General features: G+C 50.3%; 2 protein-coding genes across 3 annotated transcripts in view; one reads left to right on the top strand and one right to left on the bottom strand.

Moving 5' to 3' along the window:
- LOC122392696 (adhesion G protein-coupled receptor L1-like) overlaps positions 1-23,792 on the bottom strand; it is a 39,879-nt gene that overhangs the window by 11,475 nt on the left and 4,612 nt on the right. For both annotated transcript variants that reach the window (XM_043387874.1, XM_043387873.1), the window contains exons 4-14: positions 15,490-15,824; positions 14,688-14,813; positions 14,074-14,222; positions 13,667-13,843; positions 12,582-12,812; positions 12,126-12,243; positions 11,559-11,653; positions 11,142-11,387; positions 10,781-10,879; positions 10,462-10,525; positions 9,876-10,085 (exon numbers count right to left, since the gene is read on the bottom strand). In XM_043387874.1, the coding sequence (XP_043243809.1) occupies positions 9,876-10,085; positions 10,462-10,525; positions 10,781-10,879; positions 11,142-11,387; positions 11,559-11,653; positions 12,126-12,243; positions 12,582-12,812; positions 13,667-13,843; positions 14,074-14,222; positions 14,688-14,813; positions 15,490-15,824 (1,850 nt within the window). The remainder of the gene's footprint in view (positions 1-9,875; positions 10,086-10,461; positions 10,526-10,780; positions 10,880-11,141; positions 11,388-11,558; positions 11,654-12,125; positions 12,244-12,581; positions 12,813-13,666; positions 13,844-14,073; positions 14,223-14,687; positions 14,814-15,489; positions 15,825-23,792) is intronic.
- LOC122392697 (macrophage mannose receptor 1-like) lies at positions 17,968-20,209 on the top strand. The gene is made up of 2 exons (XM_043387875.1): positions 17,968-19,081; positions 19,471-20,209. Exons 1-2 carry the CDS (start codon positions 18,067-18,069, stop codon positions 19,977-19,979), a joined length of 1,524 nt encoding a protein of 507 aa, XP_043243810.1. The 5' UTR covers positions 17,968-18,066; the 3' UTR covers positions 19,980-20,209.

Here is a 23,792-nt window from a genome sequence, read left to right on the forward strand (position 1 = left end):
TTACGTGTTATGGTGATGTCAAAGCTAGCATCGACACCATTCTTACTGGCTTTTCCAGACGAATGAGGTCGGACCTGTCATGTGCTGATATCACCAAGGAAGTAAGCAATCCTCACGGAAAATAGGCTAAAAATGAACTTGAACAATGCATAGGTGCAGCTCCATACACGTATATACGTGATATTAACATGCAGAATGCATTAATTTATACGTTAAGGTAAGCCTAAGCTCTAACTTATTATCATGTTCAGAGGCTCGGCGGTAAAATGAGATTCGCCTGAGAGGCGAAGTTCATTCCATTGTTGACTGTTGTCGTGGTCACGGCCTCGAGGATTGCAGGGGACCTCTGAGTCAGTCGAAGTTATCGGACATGGCCATTGGCCATGGGTCGGCCAGTGCCCGACTGGCTCGCCCTCGGCCTTGAACGCGACGCCCAGCCACCGGCTGGCTGCCGGCCAACGTCGCCCAGCTTCCCAGGAGCTTCCTTCTCGGGGGCGGCACAGCTGCAGCGCCCAGGGCATATTTTAAGGATTTTTCACTGCGTCCCAAAGGTGGCATAGGGCACACGCTTTGATCGGAAAGGGCACATTGCAAGCGAAAAAGTATATAATGCAAGTGAGATAATGTACAGATACATTGTGTACTGTGCTGGTGGAGGGGCGCTGCAAGCGGGATATTGGGAGCGGGCTGTGATTGCTTTTGCCAGTCTCGAAATTCGCCCAGTCGTAGTGCGTTCTTTATCCGCATTCAAAAGGCGGACCGGCGATTTAATGACATTTACATTGTTGTTAGTCACTCGTTTTCCTGAACGGCGTTGGGCGTGTTTGACCTCCCTTGACGCACCAAATTGTACCTATGCTTAGAGAATAAAAATGAATATGCACATGATTGATACATACGCCTCTTCATGCGTTTTTCACCCTTATCAATCGATTCAAAATAGAAATTGACGTGTGAAACATTGCCAATTTGCATTGAAGATACCATGTGTTTGAAATAATTAGATTACGTAAGGTCAAACAGTACCCACCTAAGTTGTGACAAGAAATCATCGGATTTTAAAGCCACATAAAAATTCCATCATAGATTAATGCTTTGGATGAACGGATGCTCTGGAATTGGATGCTTTGGATTTCGCTTCCTTACTGCATATCATGTAATTTAACCCAAACTTTTCCCAATGGAAGTTCCTTTGTTTAATTATTATGCCCAGAAATGTGTCGATTTTGTGCCATTTCCGGGCGCTTTGGGGGGGGGGGGAGCATGGCCCCGTGGCCCCCTCTATATCCTCCTATGGCCAGACGGCCATGACGGCCCTGATCTGACCGTATGCCATCAAATGTCAAACTTCGCAATGATGCGATACTTTTTTTCGGAAAACGTGCATGTATCTCAAAAACTATGATAGCTAGGAGGGCGCAATCGATAGGAGAAAAGCAATCGATATATCTTGAACAGCTCTTTCGTCAATATTTCGTCAGAATTAAGTTCAGATCAACGGTTAAGGCTCCATAGCCAAAAACGGGTAAAATTACAATTTTGTCAATATAGGTTTCATGAAAAGCTTTTGAACTAAAAAAGGTAGAGAATTTTCGTTTGCACGATCGTTCTTCTCTCATTTTTACCTCGAAATGTCAAGGTCAGAACTTGACCTCACATTAAGGTCATTTCGTGACCAAGATAGATCATGTCGCATATCAGTCGATGCGTTTCGATGAGGTACCTCAAAACAATGATACAATCCACTGTGCATGCAATAGCCCTGTAGGGCCGGATTTTGGGCCAGGCTCCGGGCCTGCGGGCTCCAACTTGACATCTCTAAACAGGACTTTAGGGAAGGGCAGGACACAGAGTCTGAGCCCTAAGGACAGGGCAGGCACAGGCCATGAAGCTAAGATAAGACGGATACTTGAGGGCTGGGTAGGATGCAGGGTCCGAGGGCAAGGCAAGGCGCGGGTGTGAGTCTATCATTACACAAGGCCGGAGAGTAGTGCAAGACACAGGGCCTTAGAACACCTGATGGTCAACACACCTGATGGCAGGGCAACACGCAGGATCTTAGAGCAGGGCAAGAAATAGTACCTAAAGGTAGAGCAAGACATAAGACACAGGTATGGCACAAGGCCCGAAACACCGCCCACGTCTTGTCATACCTTCGGGCCCCGAAGGTATGACAAGACGTGGGCGGTGTTTCACGGACGCTGCTATCAAATTCCGCGAGCTGACGTCATACTTGTGGTAGTGTTTGAGCAATGGGCCTGTTGATGTCTCCATGGGAACCCAATTTGACACGTGTAATAGCAGCGTGCTGCTATCACCGGTGAAACAGGGCCAGGGTATGGGGCCTGAGGGCAGGGCAAGGCTCAGGGCATGAAGGCAGAACAAAGCACAGGTTCTGAGGACAGGTAAGGGCACGGGGCATGAGGACGGGAAACGGCTTTGGATCTGAGGGCGGGAGACACCACAGGGCCTGATGACAGGGCAGGGCACAGCGCCTGAGAGCGGGCATGGGACACGAGACCTTAGGGCAATGCAGAATACAGGGCTTGAGGGCAGAGTAGGACACAGGGTCTGATGGCATGGGACGGCACAAGGCCTGACGACAGGGCAGAGCACAGCAACTTAGGGCGAGGCAGGGCACGGGCCTGAGGGCGATACAACGCATGAGGCTTAATGGCAGAATAGGGCACAGGGTCTAAACTCTAAGGGCAGGGCAATGCACATGAGGCCTGGAAGCAGAACATGACAGGACAGGGCCTGAGGCAGGGCGAGGCATTAGGCTCGAGGATGGGCGCGGGGCCGGGGCATGAGGACATGGGAAGGCACAAGGCCTGATGGCAGGGCAGGGCACAGTACCTGAAGACAAGGCAGCGGCACGGGGTCTGATGGTAGGACGTGTCACAAGGCTTGAGGGCAGAGAAGGGCAGGGGCCCCAAACTAGGGTAGGGCAGGGCACGGGGCCAAAAGACGGGAAGGCAGCGCATCAAATTTCCAGGCAGAATATATAAAGTATCGTGTTTGAGGGCAGGGCAGAGCGGGGCACAGGGCTTGAATGCAGAGCAGGGCACAGGGCCTGAAGAAAGGGCAGGGCAAGGTACAAGACCTAAGGACAGGGCACTGGGCAGGGCACATATCCTAGGGGTATAGTAGGGAAGAACATAATAAGGTGTATGACCAAGGGTAGGGCAGGGCACAAGGACTGGAGAGGGCATGTATGTGCTTAGGTACATAGTAAATCAGGGCACAAAGCAATCGGAAAGCCAACATCTTTTACACAGTAAAAGACCGAGGCATGTTACTTATTTTTGCTCGCACTTTGCGGCTGAAACCGTGGCATTTCAGTGTGGGACGCAGTGGTCCAAATTTCGCGAGGGCTACGTCCCAAAGGCAGGGGGCTGCGTCCCAAAATGGGACGCAGTCAGTATGTTAAAATATGCCCTGGCAGCGCCCATCAGTTGCGTTAATTAATTGCTGCTCCCGGATAGGCAAAGTTCTGCCGGTGTAGATGGAACTGGGTCCGAACAGCTTTGAGGACGTTACAGACACCGGTTACCGAGAGGAGGATGGATCTCCCCTTCCGGCCTCCCCACAAACCCCAGCGACCAACTACCTATCGAGAGGGTCGCATTCTGGCCTCTAAGGAGGCAGTCGGTAGTCGGTAATCGGGAGGTACTCTGGGGAGGCAGTGAAGTAGTAAGAGCTAATCGAACTTATTTACACTTTCTAACGTTTAACTTGTTGATTATGTAAAAATGTTGTTCAGACGTTTGTTTTGAGATGAATTCGATTAGACGTTGCTAAAATGTTCAAAGTAAATGTTTTCTAACGCTGAGCTTCTGTCGGTGAATAGGTCTTGCACAAAAGCAATACCTTTTACATGTGAAAATGCTTGATCAGTGAATGAAAGAAGCAGAAAATAAAAGGAACTCAGATCAAGAAAATGCGTCATAAACTCATAGAGGTCACATTTTGAGGAGCTGGATAGTTGGTACACGGGATAAGATAAGATAAAAAACTTTCAACTTAGAATTAAATGTAGGTATTCTACCGCGATGTAACACCATAGCTAAAAACATTGGTTAAGCTAAGCATACCTGGGGGCTAGGCATAAACACAAATATCAGCTTATTTACTTCCTGGCTTCACAAGTGTTCTGTCGGAGTTCAGATGCACACGTCCACGCTCGAGATGTATTACCGGAAGAAGAAGTCCTTACCGCAGCTTTGCCGTGTACAGAAATACAATTTCACAAAAGGAAGAGACTACTAAATTCCTAGCTACATAGCACGACACAACACGTTCCCCTCCCACAAGGTTTGCCGCCTCATGTCGCAGTCTAAGCAATTTTCGTTCACACAGCGCCACCTAGTCATTAGCACAGCGCCACCTACGCGGATCGCACAGCACTGCACGTACTACGTTCCCTGCACACACAAAGTACTATCTACTTGAGTACGTGATCCTATCACGGACTGTAGCGGTTTGGTTCACGGCGCTCACGCATGCCCCGCCCCAGAGCACGTGGGGTTGGAGTTTGCGGTGGGGTAGGACTGGACGCGGTTAGGCGCGGTGGGATAGGATCGTGTCCCTGCTCCGGATACCAAATATCCTCACCGTCGTCGGTCGACTCCAATCCAGCCGTCTTCGCCGCAGCCGCTGCTAGACGCCGAGCGTGGACCTTTTGGCCGTCAGCCAGCCTATAGGTCACCGGCCCGAGCTGTGCCGTGATTCGGAGCGGAGGACCAAACTTCCGTTTCCAGCCGAATGGAGCCCTCACGCGCACCCGGTCTCCCAGCTTCCAGCTGGGCAGCTCTCCTGCTCGCTCATTGCTCCTGGCGAGGTACCGGTCCTGGTACGCCTGGAAATGTGATCTGATTTGCCCCCCGTCAACCCCCGAGGGGTGAGCGTCAGCTCCGCCCGGCACCCCCAGCTTGGTGCGCATATCACGGCCACGCATCGCCTTGAACGGAGACACCCCAGTCGCTGGATGGACTGTGGACCGATATGTCTGCAGGAATGCCCTGACGTACTGAGTCCGTGACTGTCCTGAGATCCGAGCAGACTCGATGGCGTCCTTCACCGTCCGGTTGAACCTCTCCACCAGTCCGCAGGTCTGTGGAGAGTAGGGTGAGCTGTGGACCAGCTTGATTCCCTGAGCTGAGCAGAACTCCTGGAACTGCTGTGAAGTAAATATTGACCCATTATCACATAACAGCTCCTGCGGAATGCCTTCTCTGCCAATCACCGCCTGAAGGAACTCGATCGCGGCGGATGACGTCACTTCGGACATGAACGCCACCTCCGGCCACCTGCTGAACCCGTCTACTAGCACCAGCCCGTAGCGTTCAGCTGCTGGTCCTTTCAGCGGTCCGATAGCGTCCAGGACCACCTTAGACCACGGGCCTGCCGGCATGGCTACCCGCTGGAGCGGCGGCCTGCACGGCTTGGCTGACTTCCCATGCAAGCTGCACAGCGCGCAGTTATGCAGGAGTGACTCAATCGCCGCGTCCATGCCCGGCCACCAGTAGCGCTCCCTGAGCCGCTGTTTGGTTCTCACCACCCCTGGATGGGTCTCGTGAGCCAGCTGCATGAGTCGGTCACGCAGAGCCACTGGGACAACGCACCTGTCGCCCCTGAACACCAGTTCACCCTGACACGAGAGTTCAGACCTCACCTGGAAGTACGGTCGCATTCCCTGGTCTGACTTCATCTGGCCACTCCAGCGTCCAGTCTGGAGGGCTTCCCGAACCTGCGTCAGCACCGCATCAGAATCTGAAGCATGGCGCAGTTCACTTTCAGTCACTGCACCTGTCTGATCTGAGATGACAGCAACATCGACCGCATCGTCATCATCCCAGTGGTCGTCAGTCACCGGCATGCGAGACAGACCATCTGCCACTGGGTTCTCCTGCGTCCGTATGTGCTCGATATCGAACGAGTAGTCGAGCAGCCGTGCTTCCCAACGAGCGATACGACGACCGACTCTGTTAGAACCTTTGAGACCAAACACACTCGTAAGTGCCTGGTTGTCCGTTCGGAGCGTGAACCGCCGTCCCCAAAGGAACGGACGCCACTTCTCGACCGCGTACACGCACCCCAACGCCTCCTTTTCAACTACTGAATAGTTAAGCTCGGCCTTCGAGAACTTTTTAGAAGTGTAGGCCACTACCACTTCTTCACCATCGGCTCTGAGCTGACTGAGGTAGGCCCCACAGCCGACGTCTGAGGCATCAGTGGTCACCAGCGTGCGTAGAGCAGGGTCAAACAGTGCCAGACTACTTGAGTTGGCCACCTCCCCTTTCAGTTCCCTCACCGCCTTAGCCTCTGACTCACCCCATGACCAGTTCTCAGCAGCCAGTGCTTCTCTTAGCACGGCTGTCTTCTCAGTGTACTGAGGCACGAACCTGGCGTAGAAGCCCAGTGAGCCGAGGAGTGATCGGAGTTCCTTGTGGGATGCCGGATCTGGCATCTCCAGCAGCGGCCTGACCCGCTCTGGATCCACTGTCAGCTTGCCTGCCGACACCTTCAGCCCGAGGAAGCTGATCTCTGTCTGGGCCCTCAGACACTTCTCTTGGTTGACCTGCACCTGGTGTGCCTGGAAAACAGCTTCCACCCGCTTCAGTGCTTGGTCATGTTCATCCTTTGTGGCACCGTGAACAACCACATCATCAAGGTACACAAGCACCCCTGGGATCCCTTTCAGCATGTCCTCCATGATCCTCTGGAAGCACGGACCACTGGAGGCAAGGCCCATTGGCACCCGACAGTACCTGAACAAACCCTCATGGGTTATGAAAGCCGTCAAGTTTCTGGAGTCAGGATGCAGCTCCACCTGGTGGTAAGCATCCTTGAGGTCCAGGACGGTGTAGATGCTGCTACCCTGTAGGGCATGCAACAACTCGTCCATGTGTGGCAAGGGGTACCCATCTGTTACCACTGCCCTGTTCACCTGTCTGAGGTCTAGGCACAACCTCACCTTGCCAGTCCTCTTTCTGCCGACCACGATGGGCGACACCCACGGACTGGCCTGCACCCGTTCGATGATGCCCTCGGCCTCCATCTCTGCCAGTTTGCTTGACACTTCATCTCGGACTGAGAAGGGCAGCCTGCGCAGAGCCTGCTGGACTGGCCGAACGGTCGGATCGACTGTAACCCTGTGGACGTATCCGTCAATAGCAGGTTTGGATGGGCAGGTTTTTTGGTTCAGGGTGCACACTTCCCCATTGACAACATTTACCCCTAGCAACCCCATCAAATCCAGTCCCATGATCGGTGTTCCTTTGGGCACTACATACACTGGCACCTGTCTACCTAGTTGAGTTACGTACACATCTGTCATGCCCAGCACATTCAGCTCCGAGCCCCCATAGCCACACAACTTTTTCTCAGGTGCACGAAGCTCCGTGTCCTGACCGAGCGCACTGTGAGGCACAAGTGTAACTGGTGAGCCTGTGTCTACCAGAAACTTGACACATGTTCCACCTAGCTCTACCTCTTTGGTCAGGCTCGTGCTCTTAGGGAGCTTTGAGTTGATTGACATTATGGACACTGTCCTGACTGACCTAGGACCTTTGCAGACACTGGCTAGGTGATCTTTCTTGCCACACTTATGACAGGTCTTACCCTTGGCAGGACACACTGGGTCACGAGGGTAATGGTCACCTGCCATACCACAGCAGAAGCACTTGAAGTCTGGCCCTGGTTGTCCTTTGGGTTGACCTCCAGCTCCAGGTCCTCTCCGCTGCTGCTGCGGCTGGCCAGGGCCCTGCTTCGGACGAGCCCCGACCGCTGGCTGAGTCCGGTGCTGCTGCCCCTGCTGACGCCTGTGCTGTGCCGTTGGTCCCTGCCTCTGCCGCAGATGGTTGGCAGCGACTTCTTCTGCGTTGGCTGGTCCTGCCATGCTCTGGGCCTCCTGCTTGGAGCGTTCGTACGCCTCAGACACAGCCAGCACTGAGGCGAGTGTCAGTCTTGAGTCCTGGAGGAATCTCTCCCTCAGCCTGTCGTGGATGGTTGCCTCTACCACTTGGTCTCTGATCATCTCGTCTGCCATATCTCGAAAGGCACAGTTGGCAGCGAGACCCCTAAGGTCTGCTACGAAATCTGCTGTGCTCTCACCTTCTCTTTGGCGCCTTTGTCTGAACTTGAATCTTTCAGCAATCGGATTCACTTGCTGTTCAAAATGTCCTTCCAGTTTCCGCATGGTGAAATCCAGTTCTGTTTCACCGTCCAGTCTTTCCATATCTGGGATAGTCTGATATATTCTTTGACCTTCCTGGCCAAGGCAGTGTAGCAATACTGCTTTTTGACGTTCAGCGGAGAACTCCCTGCCTCCAATCGCCAGCAGATAGGTATCGAAGGCGAACCGCCATTGCCTGAACGCCACGGGAGGACGACCCGGGTGCGCCAGGAACGCCGCAGGCGCTGAAATACCTTCCATGAAGTGGACACCGCAAGTTCTCACGTAAAAATTTTAGCACTCAAATCGTAGCAAGAACAATTTGGATACTTGATTTGTGCTTCGTGAGTTAATTTCACATCTTCGTCGCCATGTTCTGTCGGAGTTCAGATGCACACGTCCACGCTCGAGATGTATTACCGGAAGAAGAAGTCCTTACCGCAGCTTTGCCGTGTACAGAAATACAATTTCACAAAAGGAAGAGACTACTAAATTCCTAGCTACATAGCACGACACAACAACAAGTCCATTCGATTCATGAATGCGCCCTCGAACAAAGCCACCGTCCGGCATGCCGTGAAGTGTTGGTGCCAGTATCGACCCCCTATCGACCCCACCGACGTTTGTGTACCTGGCGGCGTCAGTGGTAGAATGTCCACGGCGAGCGACTACCCTGGCCAGTGGCCACTGCAGGGATCCCGCTGAGTAGGGTGGTGCTTCTGCACCAGTTTCCGAGTCACTGCACAGTGCCAATACGTTACTGACCGCAGCCCTGGCGCGGGTACACTGACGGGACCGGACACCGCCGACACGCGCCAACCGCGTGCTATGGACCAGGCCGCGCACTGCTGATGGCGCCTCCATGGGGACCGGACACGATAGAGGTGCAGGTTTTTAGAGCAGCCCCAAACCGGTTTTTGATGTGATAGACTCGACGTCACTGTTTTACTACTAAACATCGGCGCCGAGCCAAAAGCTGGAACTTCCTTGTGATGCACTATATTGTCCTTGAAGATGGACCAGGAATACCGAGATGCCGTGAGGCGTTGTCTTGTCGCCAGGCTCAGCGAGACTTATGTAGTATGCAATACGTGTCGGTTTGCTCAGGGTGATCCTTCCGTGTGACACTGGGCCTGCTAGCAGGTATAGGTACCGGTGACTATCGCTACACGGGAACGGGACACGCGGATACGAACAGTGGCCTCGGCCTGTGCAATGCCGCACTCCGACCGAAGGAGACTGACGTGCATTATGGATGCTCAGATAGCATCAGATGCTCGGATCCCAGAACATGAGGCGCTATACATATTGTCTAGACGGGCCAGCAGTATCGGAACTCCGCGAGAGACTACGCATCGAAAAAGAGTGACGTGCCTTATCAATGCGAGACAGCATCGGATGCTCGGGTTCCAAATTGGATTCATATTCATTTATCCGTTTCACCGTCTTCTTTCCAAACAAAAGTAGTCTCTCAAGTCTTGCGGTCGTCGTCTGAAGCTGATCTGACGCCCATCGTTAGCGGAACACTATAGATATTGTATTGTAACGACATATAGAAGCCACTCATGCTGCATCCTTTGTGTATGTGGAGATTGTGGACTGTACACGAGGGCACATATTGCAAAAGTATGTACATATCTTCCGAAACAAGACCCGCCTGGAGCTCACCAGTCACCAAGAACTGATCTTCCTGACTCACCTGTGAGCAGTTAAGAGCAGTGAAGATGTAGTCGAAGACGCTGGACCCGTCCACGTAGATGTATCCGATCGCCCACTGGACGCCGAGCAGGCAGGAGAGTGAGAACCAGCCCTTCAGCCAGCGCTTCAGCTTCTCCTTCTTGGCTCTGAGCTTGTTGACCTTCAGCGAGGCGGCTGACCGGTACGCCAGGATCAGCACGAACATGTTCATCTGCCGGAGACGGGGACAGAGGCAATGACATCCGCTACCGGCACGATGTCAGTTACCGTTTCGACCAGTCGTGAGGAACTCTAGCCCGGTGGCCTGATATGGGACCGGTGCCGCCACCTACACACTGGTGGCGATACTGACTAGAGCTATTGCTGCCAGCGACCTCACACGGTGTACGGGCGATTTGTTTATGGATTCTTGGTTATAGGTTACCAGCCCGTAGACGGAAGACACTACACGCTACTTTGAAAGGCTTTGTCCAAATCGACCGAGCAAAAATATACAAGCCAAGAATGAATTTTTTAAAAAGGACATGGATTAAAGGCACTTTCGGCGCATCCATTTGAACGTCAGGAAGTATGCAAGCAATACTTACGATCAGCACCACGGCGATCGGACCGTTGTAGAACCAGATGAAGTACGGAACCGTTAGCCAACAGCTGCAACGAATAGGTTGGTGGAGTTTGAATCACATTTTGAATCAAGTGAATAATTACCGCGGTGAGCTGAAGCTTAGATAATGAATGATACATTTTGAAGGTTTTGTTTTCTGCATCCGTTTCTACTTCTATAATACTATAAGGTCGTAACGAATCGCATCGTACCAGGTTTAACATTGTTGCCTCTCCGTATTGACACAATTGGCGTGAAACTGAGCTGCTGACGGTAGCTGACGTAGCTGACGGCCGACTCACAATTCATCCCTGACGTAGGCATACTGGTCGGCGGCCAGCGCCACGGTGTTGGTAACGATGATAATCAGGGCCGGCAGCAGGTAGCCGTACATGTAGTACCTGTAAGTGGTGAAAGGACGGGCCGTAAAACCGAATCTAAGTATACTTTACGGTAGAAGCTCATAGGGAAAAGCACATCGCTGGACGCTGATTAGTGATTAGGTTCTCAGCTAAGCATTAAATAACTATTTGTAGAGTGCGGAGCTTGCGTGTCATATGGGTTACAAGTTTCTTTTAGAGGTTGAATTTTCTTCAAAAGCTTCACTGCACCGTGCTGCGGTAAGTTTACTATCAAGCGGTGTCCAACCGGCAACCAACCCACCTAGTCATCGAGTTGCTCCTGGGCTCGAAGACGTGTCGCAGCACCTTGTACAGGTGAATGCCCTCGACCATAGTCCAGGCGAACACGGCCAGGAAGCTGTAGTGGATGGCCATGCCGGCGACGGTGCAGGCCGCCGGCTCCAGATAGACCAGTCGCCGATCCATCACGGTGAGCAGCAGCGTCAGCCCGACGGCGTACGTGGCGCACAGGTGGCGAGTGATGGTGGTGCGCGTGCACCGCAGAGACCTGGCGCAGAGTGTCGGAAGGGCGCACATTAGGCCCATAGGTTCATGCTAAAAAGACGGCGTATAGTTCTGAGGACCACGTTTCAAAGATTATTCAAAGAATTCGGCACCAGAAAGAACCAAAGCACTCGCTAATGGTTCGCTAATGTTGATAATGGCTGAGTTTCTTTACCTGTTGCACGTGAAAATAATCCAGGTGATGACGAGTCCGATCAGTGACAGTGAGCCCAGCACCCAGGTCAGCATGTTCAGGGACTCGGGTGTTCCCTGAGAAGCAGAGGAACGATAATGAGGCGTGTGAAGTTTGAGGTCTGAGACATCTGAAACTTGTCCAGCTGAATTGCAGGATGGACTTGACCTTCCAAGCTCTAAATCTGCTCCATTTCGGCTTTGCGTTAGTAAAGCTTCATCCATATTATAAATAGATTCGGTGAACGCTATTCAGTGAGGTAACATCAGTGCTGATCGGCCATCGCATTATCACACATTGTTTGCCCAAACATTTCGATAGCCAAGTTCTGTCCCGGACCTAACAACTGTTTCGATCCCTTGCTGTGTTGATTTCATTACAGACACTCGACAGCTCTTGCGATCAGGGGGGTCGCCACGGATCTTTGAGTGTGTGTGTGTGGGGGGGGGGGGGGGGTCGGGTTGGTCGGCTTCCCAGGTGTGTGCGAGTACCGGGTGACACGAGCTATGTTTACCAGGCCACCTCACCCGGAACTCACTGCGCACTCACCACGTATTCGTGATAGTCCATGAGAATGGCGAAGCTGGTGAGATGTTCGCAGACGCAAGAGGCGTGGTGTTTGCTGGAGGCACTCGTCTCGAGTCGACAGCCATCGGTTCTCCATTCACTGCGGAAGAAATGGGATTACGACTGTTTCGATCTCTTGCTGTGTTGATTTTATTATTTTATGTGATTATTTGATTATGATTTTTATTATTATTTTATTTTATTTTTATTTGACACTCGACAGCTCTTGTGATATTTGTTATCGCTATCGCTTATTAGGCTAGGACCTTTCAACTCGTGGGTTTTTATGAGGTACGTAGTCATTTCAGGATTTTACCAGCCTAACCAGTAGGAGACGGTCTGTCAGGCGGCCCACTGCAGCGTTTTATTCCAGTAGGCGCACACATCCGGTCAGGCGGCTCTCCTAAGTGAGCGCGGAGGGCCCGTCAGGAAGCTCACCTTAGTGTCTCGTTCCAGTAGGCGCAGACGGCCGTGCCTCTGACGGCCGAGGGCTCCTCGCCAGGGTGCAGGTGTCTCCACACCTCTGTCTGTGCCGGCTCCCGCTCTGTCAGGGAGTACTGCAGGTGAAGCTGCGCACCCATGAGACCGGGCAGTTGCACCCGGGCGTCCCCGTCGCCGAGCGAGAAACTCAGCACAGGGGAGTTCAGACGCTTCCCGACGTCGTCCATACTGCGGAAACGGGGTCGGAAAACGTGAGCTGCGAGTGCATGGGAATTTCATGAGTTGAGCTTGAACAGAAACAAAGATACCATTTGTCCACTGCCAAGTGTCCACTCTAAGGGATCCCGAGATGTGAGACTCGATAGTCGCAACAACGTGTCCCTTGTCTGCGGCTGGTGCTTCCAGAAACGCAGTGTTGATACGAGATCGATTGGATGATGTGGGATTTCCGAGTTTTGCTGTTACGATTCGAAGTAGTAAACACCGAACACACACGGCGGAGTTCTTGGTAGGGCGCCACAATTCACAGCTATCTGTCGTATCGAGTCGTGAGATCAGCCACACCACACAGGCACCGCGCCCGCTGCCGTGGATGTTTGACTGCGTTTTTATGAATTACCCATAAATTTCATTGTCATTCGTAGGAATGATCACATTTCGTGGCGTCATAAATATGTTTCGTCAGGATTAGAATTATCGATAGTGCGATAACAAACGTGACAATTAATCGGCAATGCTGGATTGCGCAGGAACCCAATGGAATCACCGACATAGTTTTGTCCACTCAGTTTTTATTTTGAACAGCCTTAGTCATGGACTCATGGCATGAGAAACAGCGAAACGTTAGGATAGTCCGATGGCTGTGGCCAGATGAAACAGTTGGCGTTTATTAACAGCTTTAACACTAAGTTTAAAGCTACCTCGCCTGTTACAGATACATAAACTGTGAGCAAATCCTTGTCCCAGGTCCAGACTGATAGCGTTCAACCGAGACATTGAACTTCGTATAGCGGGGTTTAACGTGTTTGTCAGTCCCTTATCGGGTACTGCATTTGTTCTGAGCCGCACTCGAGCAATCTCACCTGTTATTGGCGGGCGAGAGCATGAGCTCCATCAGCCGGGTGTGGTACAGGACGCCCACCTGTGCCAGCCGGTCTGACCTCAGGTCAGCGGCGACCTGTGCGGCGTACCCGACGGGCAGCCAGATCCAGCTGGACGCCGCCGACTCACTCGGGAAACGGAACCCGCCGCTGCTGTTCCTGGGGGAACGGAGGGGCACGAAATGGGTTATAGCATTCCATTATGTCGGATAATTTGTTGAACACTGCATTGAGGATCATTTCTCCATTTTGTCAGGCTCTTTTTCGAGTGAAGGAGGGACAAGAAAATCCAAATAATTGATTGCAAAAACGACGAACAATGCCCTGCACTGAAAACTGAAAGCGGCGATGTCGCATGACCGACAAATTCCGTTAGCTCTCGAACTGACCTGTTCACGGAACTGGCTGACAGCGTCAGCGACGCCTGGGATGTCTCTATCACATCGTCATAGCCGGCCACGGCAGTGCTGTTTGCCAGCATGAACCCGGCCGCTTCCGTGCTGGCCATCAGCTTGGTGGAGGTCTCCTCCATCTGACTCTGTTTCAGAGGGGACGCGAGATAAACGGTGCTTATCAAAACTACCGAAAAGTCGATCGTGGGCCAACAGTAGCGAGCAGTTCAATGGGGCGGAATATGAACGGCAGAGCACTCGTATTGAACAGGTTAACCACGATAAGGCGGAATAAAACCCTATCTGAACAGCTATCGCGCACTGCTGTTTGTCAGCATCGCGATAGAAGCCTCGGTAACAAGTTGGCACATTCGGGCTTCGGCGTATCTCAAGAGTCTCTTGACCGAGAGCAGCGCCCACAACAGCTCGTTTGAAACCTTATGTTCTTGTTTAAAAAGACATGACAACCTGAATGGCAAAACGAAACTGCTGGAGTGTGTTTGAGATTCGGTAGCAGCCGAATAAGCCGTGGTCACATCCTATCCGACCCGACGGCCTGGAAGGTCAGGAGAGGTGAGGTGAGGTGAGGTCAGGTCAGGTCAGGTCAGTACCTGTGTCATGTTGTTCCAGGCATCTGTGGCACGGAGCAGGGTGTCCACCAGCTGTACAAAGTCCACGGTGAACTGCCGGTCATTGTCGAGCCTCTCGTCGGGAGGCAGGCCGTAACTCTCGTTCAACTAAAAACGTGCATAGACGCGAGCCATTGTTAGTGGAACCTATACCTAAATGCAGCATTCGCACACTTATAGCCAATTCACTACCCCGCGTTCGATGTCTCTTGGACGACGAAAGATTCTACGTCATCCGGCCAATCACGTTCCATGACCGCAGCCGAGCCCCCGCTGACCTTGAACGGGATTGGCCGGACGACGAAGAATCTTCGTCGTCCGAGTGATATCGAACACGGGCTACATCTGCCGGCACTACCCTCATTTTGTTTTGCTTTTTGCAGCACAAGAGTCTGATAGGCGATAGCGCTGTCATAAATATGTCTTACGTAGGTCGACAAGCGATTATATCAATGCGATCAAACCGCGCAGGGTCGATTTTCAAAGTCAGGCACTCGTGCTCGAATTGAGCACGATTTATTGTCTATTGTGAAAATGAATGCATTAAAGGTTCAGTAGGTAGGTATATGCTAATAGCAAGGAAGCCACTCATGCAACCATCTATCTGCTCACTTGTGACATGAAATCAGTAAACAGCTGCACGTCATGAAGGCACACTATCGTTTACCTAATGTTTTTTAGGTTACAATATAAATGCGAGTTGCTTTAGTCATATCAATATGACTTCAATATGAATAGTGTCGCTGCTTTTTATTATTGATCTGAGCACAAAATGGCATCTTACCTGAGCATCTATAATGGTATCCAGCTGATCAACCGTCTCGATAATGTCTGACTCGGTGATGTTGGACGATGTCGTTCCATTCAAGTTGTCGATGAGGTCATTGATGACGTCGTCTGGTGATGGCGGTCGGGGCTCGGGCGTGGTTGATGTTGCAGTGGATGGCGTGGTGTCCGGAGTTGTTGACGCCAGATCCGTGGTTGTGGGAGAAGATGTCGTCGATGGTCGGGGCTCGGGTGTGGTTGATGTAGCGGCGGTTGTGGATGACGTGGTGTCCGCAGTTGTTGACGTCAGATCCGTAGTTGTGGGAGAAGACGTCGTAGTTTCTGGTGTGGTCGCTGAAATCGGTACAAACGTAGCAATGTCGACATCTTTACATAGTACATATGCATGTAAAAAGCGGAAGAGGCTGAATATTCCCTCCATATGAAGGAAAATACGAATCAAGCTACACCTAACCCGCTAAACCGCGCATTTTATCCTCAACATAAGATGACCGCTGACCAGCGAGAGCGATGACCGCGGTTGAGGCCATTAGCCTTTGCTTATGCCACACCTATCGTTGAAATAAATGATAGGTAATTTGCGATGAATGGAACTATTTAATACTATTTCCAATTAAAGGGACCCTCCCACCTTCAAAAAAGTTTATGAATTGGCATGAAAGTGATGTCGCTCGGTTCAGAAAGAGCGAAAACGAATATCTACTAAATTTCACCGAAAAATATTCACCGGTTTTCAAGATATTAGACTTTTACTTTTGTTTACTTTTTTGGGATCTCCTCTGTTTCTAGCGACTTTATTTTAGAAGTGCGGCGTTTGCGGCAGATGTTGCGCGCAAATAGCATATACCAGCACGTGCTACAAAACGTTTTAGTCAAACATTTAAAAATCGTTAGATATCTGCGCTGACGTCACACATTCAGAGGGGTATTCCTAAGCATTAGCCCCTCTGAATCAAAATGCTGCAATTTTGAAATTCAATATTTCCGATTTAAGGCATTTCTCGATGTTGTGAGTGCCGAAACCGGTAATTATGAGCCAGGGACCCCATTTTGGCTATCTCAACTCAAATCTAATGTTAAGGTGGGAGGGTCCCTTTAACCCTCGCCGGACCTATTGGTTTTCTACATACGCGCCGGCCGAGGGGGGGGGGGGCGGGTACGACCCCCCCTCGCCGTTTCGCCCCTGGTGGAGCTAGCGCGTCGCGGAAAAAACGAGCGTGTGCGCCGTTACGAGACGCAGAGATTGGTACCCGATTTTAAGGTCCTAGGTCAACCGGTGACCTCTGAGGTCAGGTCAAGTGCCCCAGGGTACGGTTCAGTTTTTGGTGAATAACTTCGCAAAAAACGGCCGCAGAGCCGCGATTTTGGCGGCATCGTGTTCGCCTTGATCAGGCGCGTCGAATGATATACTTTTTGTCCGGGTCAGGTCAACTTGGGGTGTTGACCTCAGGTCAAGGTCAGGTCAGCACCCCCAGGTCACGAAGTTGGTCGAAAGAGGTCATGTCGCATATCATTCGATTCGGCAGGTCTTCCTGAGTCCATTGGTGGCTTTCCCGACTCGCTAGCTCAATTTGATCGGGAGTTATTGACGAAAAACTAATATGACCTTGATGACGTCATAAATGACGTCACGGAAGGTCAACATTGCAAAAGTGACGCATCTAACCTTGCAAGGAGTGCATCAAATCACGATTCTGTGTGCTTGAGATAGTTGGAGATCGTTCCCGGCGCCAGAATAGCAGTTTGAATTTTTCCCCATTGACTTATACCTAATGGTGAGGTCACGAAAATGACCTGACCTCATATGACCTTTAGGAAAAATCCGAGATATACAAGTTGTGAGACTCATAATGGATACTAGATCCTCCAAGTTTCATTTCCCTGTGACATCTCCTCTGGCAGTGAGGGCGTTGCGAAGTTGCGACATCTGAAGACCGTGCAGAGGTTCACTTATGACGTCATAGGTCAGTGACCTGACCTGACCCAAAAATGCGGTTGGTGTCAAAAGATGCGGCTTGGATCAAAGGTTAGGTATGCCAAGTTTCAGCTCTCTATCGCCAGCGTGTTCGGAGCTATCGCGAAAAAAACCCTATGGGGGGGGGCGGCACCCGCCCCCCCCCCTCGGCCGGCGAGGGCTAAGAGGAGTTTTTCATTTTAACGACATTCGTGGAGAAAGACCATCTAATGATATAAATTTTCTTAATTTTCGTAATCAGTCGATTTATTTTGCGACCTTTGAGCCAAATTTTACACAACATAATAATGCTAACACAAGTAGCAGTTCAGCGTACCCATATTATTGCACAATTTGTTTTTTTTTTTCACAAAAATATGCACAGTCTTAGTAGAAGGGATAACTAAATGCCTGGCTTAAACTTAGCAAAAAGCGAAACGAATCGGCCACATCAGCCCAATAAATGCCAATAAAGTAGGAAATGAACGAATTCCTCCTGGGAGAAGATCGAATTCAAAATCACGCTTTTTCACCAACGACACTATTTTTCAAGGGATTTCAAAGTCAAACCAAAACTTCCAAGAAATTATGCAGTCCGAGAACAAGCCAAAATAACTATTTATGCAACAAACATTTGCTCGTTTAAATGATGCCTGTTATGCGCTTGCGACTGGAAGACGTATCGCTTATAACGTTCGGTTTGTATTTCTCTCCAGCTTCTTTTCTTTGCAATGGGCGAGACTTACTCTTATGGACATGAGTAAGCACATTGGCATCGCCTTTCACAGTGAATGTCATGAGAAGAAATATTGCAAGAGGCAACCAAAAGTCATTCGGCTTCGATATGTTGAAGCGAATTGGCATCTTCATCTTCTCATCATATTGTCGATGGTGGGATTTTGTGTATCCGACTGTCCTGACGGTTGGAAATCTCACAAAGACTTCTGTTTCCGAATGACCGATGACAGAAGTGAAACGTTCAACTTTGCCGAAAGTCTCTGCCGTAAACTTCATCCTTCTGCTCATCTGGCTAGCATTCATAACGAGGAAGAAAATGAGGTGGCTTGGATCGCTACTCGCAATATCACCGCTTGGATTGGATTACAACTGGTTAAAGACAAGTGGCGATGGAGCGATCGCACATATTTCGACTATGCAAACTGGGTAGACGAGAAGGTGCCGGTAAGCAACACTACCGGATGTGTGCAGTTGACAATGTCAAAGAAGTGGCAAAATGGTATATCGTGCAAGAAAGATAAGAAGGCGGAAGAGGGCGCCGGTATCCAGGAGAAAATCACCAGTAAAATTCAAGTAAAGCAAAAAAGACCAAAACGCAGCGGATATTCTAGCATCCATCAAAACATACGAAAAAGAAGAGCTGCAAAGAAGAAGGGAAAAAAGAAAGAAGGTGGTAAGGGCAAAGGACAGCCGGCACTGTGCAAAGTGCCTCATATGGAGACATGTGGTGGTCCTGATTGGATCCGGGCCGGTGAATTTTGCTACAACTTCTCCACACCCGGCCAGGTCAAGACGTGGAACGACGCGGGCTCCTATTGTCTTCAAATGGACGCCCGGTTCGTGGCCATCTTCAACGCTCGGCAAAACGACGTCCTTCGTCGGCTTGCTCGGCTTGCAGGTAAGTGTTTGTGGGACGTGATTAACTGTCAGTTTTGCTGTCAGAATCGATTACCTGGTGGGTTTATTGTGGAGCATAAAGTTCTAATATACTCACTTATAAAAGTTTGAAGTAAGCTGCCTGCATCCTGCAAGACAATATTAGTACTCATACATATGTATTTCTTTCTGTTGCCTTTGTTGCGATATTAAAGGCAACAGACAGAAATAAATATGCGAAATTAGAGCTGTTGCGTGCCGCTCGCCGTAAATCGTAACAAAAGTAAAACTTCGGTCAAGCTTATACAGAATCGTTTACACAGGGACGCAATTGATGGTTTGTCCAAAATTATAAATGAACCAACATAAAACTCGTCATTTGTCACTCTAACGCTCCTCATCCATCAACAGGCAGTACCATTTGGCTCGGTCTTATTCATACCGACGACGGCTTCCACCGCTGGGCTGACGGCGCCATTATGAGCTACGAAAATTTCGGCAAACACGACAAGTACGACCCGAACCACAAGTGCGTCTACCTAGAGGACGAGACCGGCACGTGGCTACACGAGCAGTGCGAGAAAGAGCTCGACTTTGTCTGTATGCGTCCCAAGCTGCAGCTGTACGACTCCCGCACAGCCAACAACAGCCGGCCGCGCGCGACCGTCGAGATCTGGCGCAGGATCGAAGAGGCGCTGGTGCCCGCGCGAGGGCCGCCGCGACCCTCAACGACCACGACCACGACCGCGAAGCCGACGCCGGAGCTGCGCTCAGAAATGCGCGAGGAGGTTATTGAGGCTTCCGAGAAAATCACCGCCGGTGTGATGACGGACACGGGGAAGAAGCACGGAGCGCGCAGCCGGCGGGCGGCCGGCCGGCTCAAACGACTGGCAAAGAAGGTCCTCGGTCATGTGACCTGACCCGACCCCGCTGGGCAGGCTGCAGGCCCGGTGGATAATTGTTTGACATGTTGCGAAACATTGCAAAGATCAGGTTGACCCGCACGTTACTCGTCTTGCACGATTAAGATGATGAAGCGATTTGCCACCTGCGAAAAGTGTGCATGTGATGCTTGTTTGAATTATACGCGATTTTTGGTGCATATAAGGTTTCTCCTGGATAATTGCAGCATACAGCAGATACTGGCACAGCTGATGTTTATTACAATTACAAAGGAAGATTTCTCTCGACAGCAATCTCTTGAACTATCGAACTACCCTCGTATGACGCAGTTGGCGATTGAAGAGTTAAAACTGCGCCCATGACCAATAGCGGCGGAACGCCTTTAATTAAGCGGGGGGGGGGGGGACACTGCCGACTTTTGGTCCCATTCTTTCCATGCAACGTCCATTAGGACTAATGTTAAAATGGTAGAATTAAGGGGGGCCCGGTGCCCCGGTGCCCACCCCTCCCCCGTTCCGCCGCCTATGCCCATGACACCAAATTTATTTATTTCAGTTCAAGCAACGTCATAAATGGTTACTAAGAGTTTTCTGCAATCGCATAAACAAAATTAGAGTACCCAACGACCTAATTTGACCGGACCGGACCTGACAGACGACACACCTATGCCTAATACCACTTGTATATATATGGAGAGAAAAAAAAATTATTTTAGCACAAAAAGAAACAAGCGAGTGAAATCCCATTTCTAAAATGTAGAAAGCCCTGGTTTCTATGGCGCTCATGTCATTGACCTGACCTGAAGATAACCCATTCTGTTTAAAAATGTCCAAATCTCGGGCAACTTGGCTTCCAGAGACCCCTGAAGACTGGTGATGCAGGCTTTGAATTGGACAAACCAAGACCCAAAAATCTATTGCCATGGCAGTGGCAGATTATTGATGCCAGCTTTAGAATATTAATGTCAAATATCCGTCCAAAGTCCGGCATTTTCGTTGATTTTCCGGCCAAAAATGTTCAAGTCCGCCATTTACCCAAATATGTCCGAAAATTATGCAGTAATCAACACTAAAAAATGTACTTTAATTTGCTTATAAAGTAAGTAATTACGAGCGAGCGAGCGCAGCGAGCGAAGTGAGTCTTTTCAATATAACGGAAAAATCTCAGTATGAGCGGCCCGGCCCGGCCCGGCCCGGCCCGGCCTGTAACGCTTTTGAGAGGCTTATATCTCAGCAACCGCTGGACCGATTGGCCTGCGGTCTTTTTTGTTGGGTAGCCCAATCCCTTCTACCCCGTAATTGACTACTTTTGATACATCTCAGTGACCGTCGTGGCACGTGCCACGTGAAAAGACAAGGGTGTTCAAGCTGTTTTGCAAAAGTAGTGATTTTGAGAGGCTCATATCTCAGCAGCCGCTTGGGCGATTGACTTGCGGTAATTTTTGTAGGGTAGCAGCATCCCTTCTACCCAAAATAGGATACTCTCGATGCATGTGGGTCACCCCCAGTGCACGTGCAAAATACAACAATAAGAGGTGCCAAATTTGTTCCCATTTCAGTAACTCGGTAATTACTGGGGCGATTTCGCTGAAACTTGGCATACAGGTAGGCACCCACCAGGCAATGCATTCCCATGTGTTGCGGTTAAGGTGCTACTGCACGTGCGCACGTGCAGGGGGCGTTTCCAGATCTCGAGAACGGCTGGGCCGATTGCGCTCAAATTTGGTACACGGTTGGGGACCAGTTAGTAGGGTGCCGTGCAAAAGTCATTTTGGACCCCGTTTGCACGTGCGCACGTGCAGAATGCTGCTTCCAGATCTCAGGAACGGCTGGGCCGATTGCGTTCAAATTTGGCACACCGCTAGCGACCGGTTAGAAGGATGCTTTGCGCAAGCCCGTTGGAAGCACCCTCTCGCCCTTCCGCACGTGCAGGGCTCACTATCTCGCTCGCTCGTTCTTCGCCCAAAAGGCGTTTTACTGGTTTTACCAGCCGAAAAGTGTTCATTATGTTGAGAGCTTACCTAATACCTACCTAAGCTTTCCATTCGCCAATAAATGCTATGCACGATTACTTTATACAAATGCTGAACTGTAGCAAGCCATCGTTTAACCCGCGCCCCGTAGGGGGGGGGGGGCGAAACGGCCCCCTGTCCTTTTCCGTCGATATCTCCTAAACGATATCGATAAAAGATATCGCCACCAAACTTTCAGAACCCCTCCCAGCATCAATTTTACACATTGTGACCAAAAATTTTCCAGAGGCTATGACAGGTTGGCCACAAATGACGTCAGAATGACTCATGTTCTGCCATTTTCGACCGAAAAAAGACCTTCGCGAGAAGAGCTGTCAGGCCTACAGCTTTGAAAATACAGAATAATGATCAAGACATAAAAGGTGTAGAATTGACAGGGCTACAAAACTGCTGTCTCCGATTTTTGAAATTTTCGAATTTTGACCCCCAAAAATCAAAAAAGTAATTTGTTGGAAATATTAGCCAAAAAAATCCAAAAAGTTTTGAGTTTCAAAAAAAAAACGGAATATATGTGATAGTACCTACCGTCTTCTATCCACATACCAAATTTCAGATCGATATCTCGTTTTTTGGCCAAGTTATAGCGAAAAAAAACTGTTCAAAGATGATGACGTCAAATTTTCAAACTCAATTTTTGTCAATTCTATCTAGACCCCGTTGGGCAAAACATATTGTGACCTATATTTCATATTGTGACCCCCAGGTGACCCCCAGTGACCTGACCTCTGTGACCTGACCTGGTATCAGTGACCTCAGATAGCGAAGTATGTGTTTGACGAACAATGCACCATCGATGGTTTTCAAAACCTTACTAATTTACTCGATTTCACAACACATTTCTTGAAATACCTGTGAACGGTGAAAATCCGACCTTTGATCTGACCTGTGACGTCATTGGTTTGACCTAGGTCAATGAAATTTCGTCACAAGGTAGTTCTCTAGTGGGGCTATCGAACGCCGTTTGAATTTTGAAAATCGGCCGGTAAATTTCCGAGATCTTAGGGGGGGGCGAGACGGCCCCCCTACAGGTGGTAGGGTCCGCCGGTAGCCCTACGGGGCGCGGGTTAACCCGCGCCGGGCCGGTGCTCCGAGACTTCCGCGCCGGGCCGGGGGGGGGGGTCTGAACACTCCCCCCTTCTAACTCGGCTCCTGGGCCACGTAGCGACACGCGGTAAGCGGCAATCGAAAGAACGTCCAAAATAAGGACGAAAACACCTCGGTCATTTTTTGGGTCAGGTCAAAGGTCAGGTCACCAGAGGTCACCAAAGGTAAATTCTTGACTATTTCAACATTTTGGAAACTGCCGACGGCTATCTCGGAAACCGATAGAGCTACAGCGCCTCGGAAAAGCGCTTTCGATAGCCCTTTTACCGACCTTTCTTGAGTATTGCACTCAGATTTGACCTCAAGCCAACGGTTTAGCCTCCAGAGGGCAAAAACTCCGAAAATAGCCGTTTTTACGAAAAGTGTTTTTTCGGCAATTACTTTTGACTCAAAAGAGCCATGACATTACTTTTGCCAGCATCGTGTTTTTCTCGTCGAGACGCGTCGAATGAACTATATTTTGACCTTGAAAGGTCAACTTGAAAATTTGACCTCAGGTCAAGGTCATGACCTGACCGGAACAGGTTATGTTGCATATCAGTCGATCCGCAACGTCGAGCCAAACACACCTAAGGCGTTGTCATCGCTCTAGCACGCCTCTATCAGAAGTAATTAGCGAAAAACTGTTAGATTCTGTTCGTGACCTGAGATGACCTCGGGGACATAACGAGGGGTCATAGTTGCCATTTTCCGG

This window comes from Amphibalanus amphitrite, unplaced genomic scaffold (genome assembly GCF_019059575.1).
Source record: "Amphibalanus amphitrite isolate SeventyFive unplaced genomic scaffold, NRLGWU_Aamphi_draft 000497F_arrow, whole genome shotgun sequence".
NCBI lineage: Eukaryota > Metazoa > Arthropoda > Thecostraca > Balanomorpha > Balanidae > Amphibalanus > Amphibalanus amphitrite.

Bases quoted from the DNA above. Each gene is read 5' to 3' on its own strand.
- LOC122392697 (XM_043387875.1), top strand. From the start codon at position 18,067: ATGCAACAAACATTTGCTCGTTTAAATGATGCCTGTTATGCGCTTGCG. The intron at 19,082-19,470 runs GTAAGTGTTTGT...ATCCATCAACAG, and splicing joins TCGGCTTGCTCGGCTTGCAG to GCAGTACCATTTGGCTCGGT.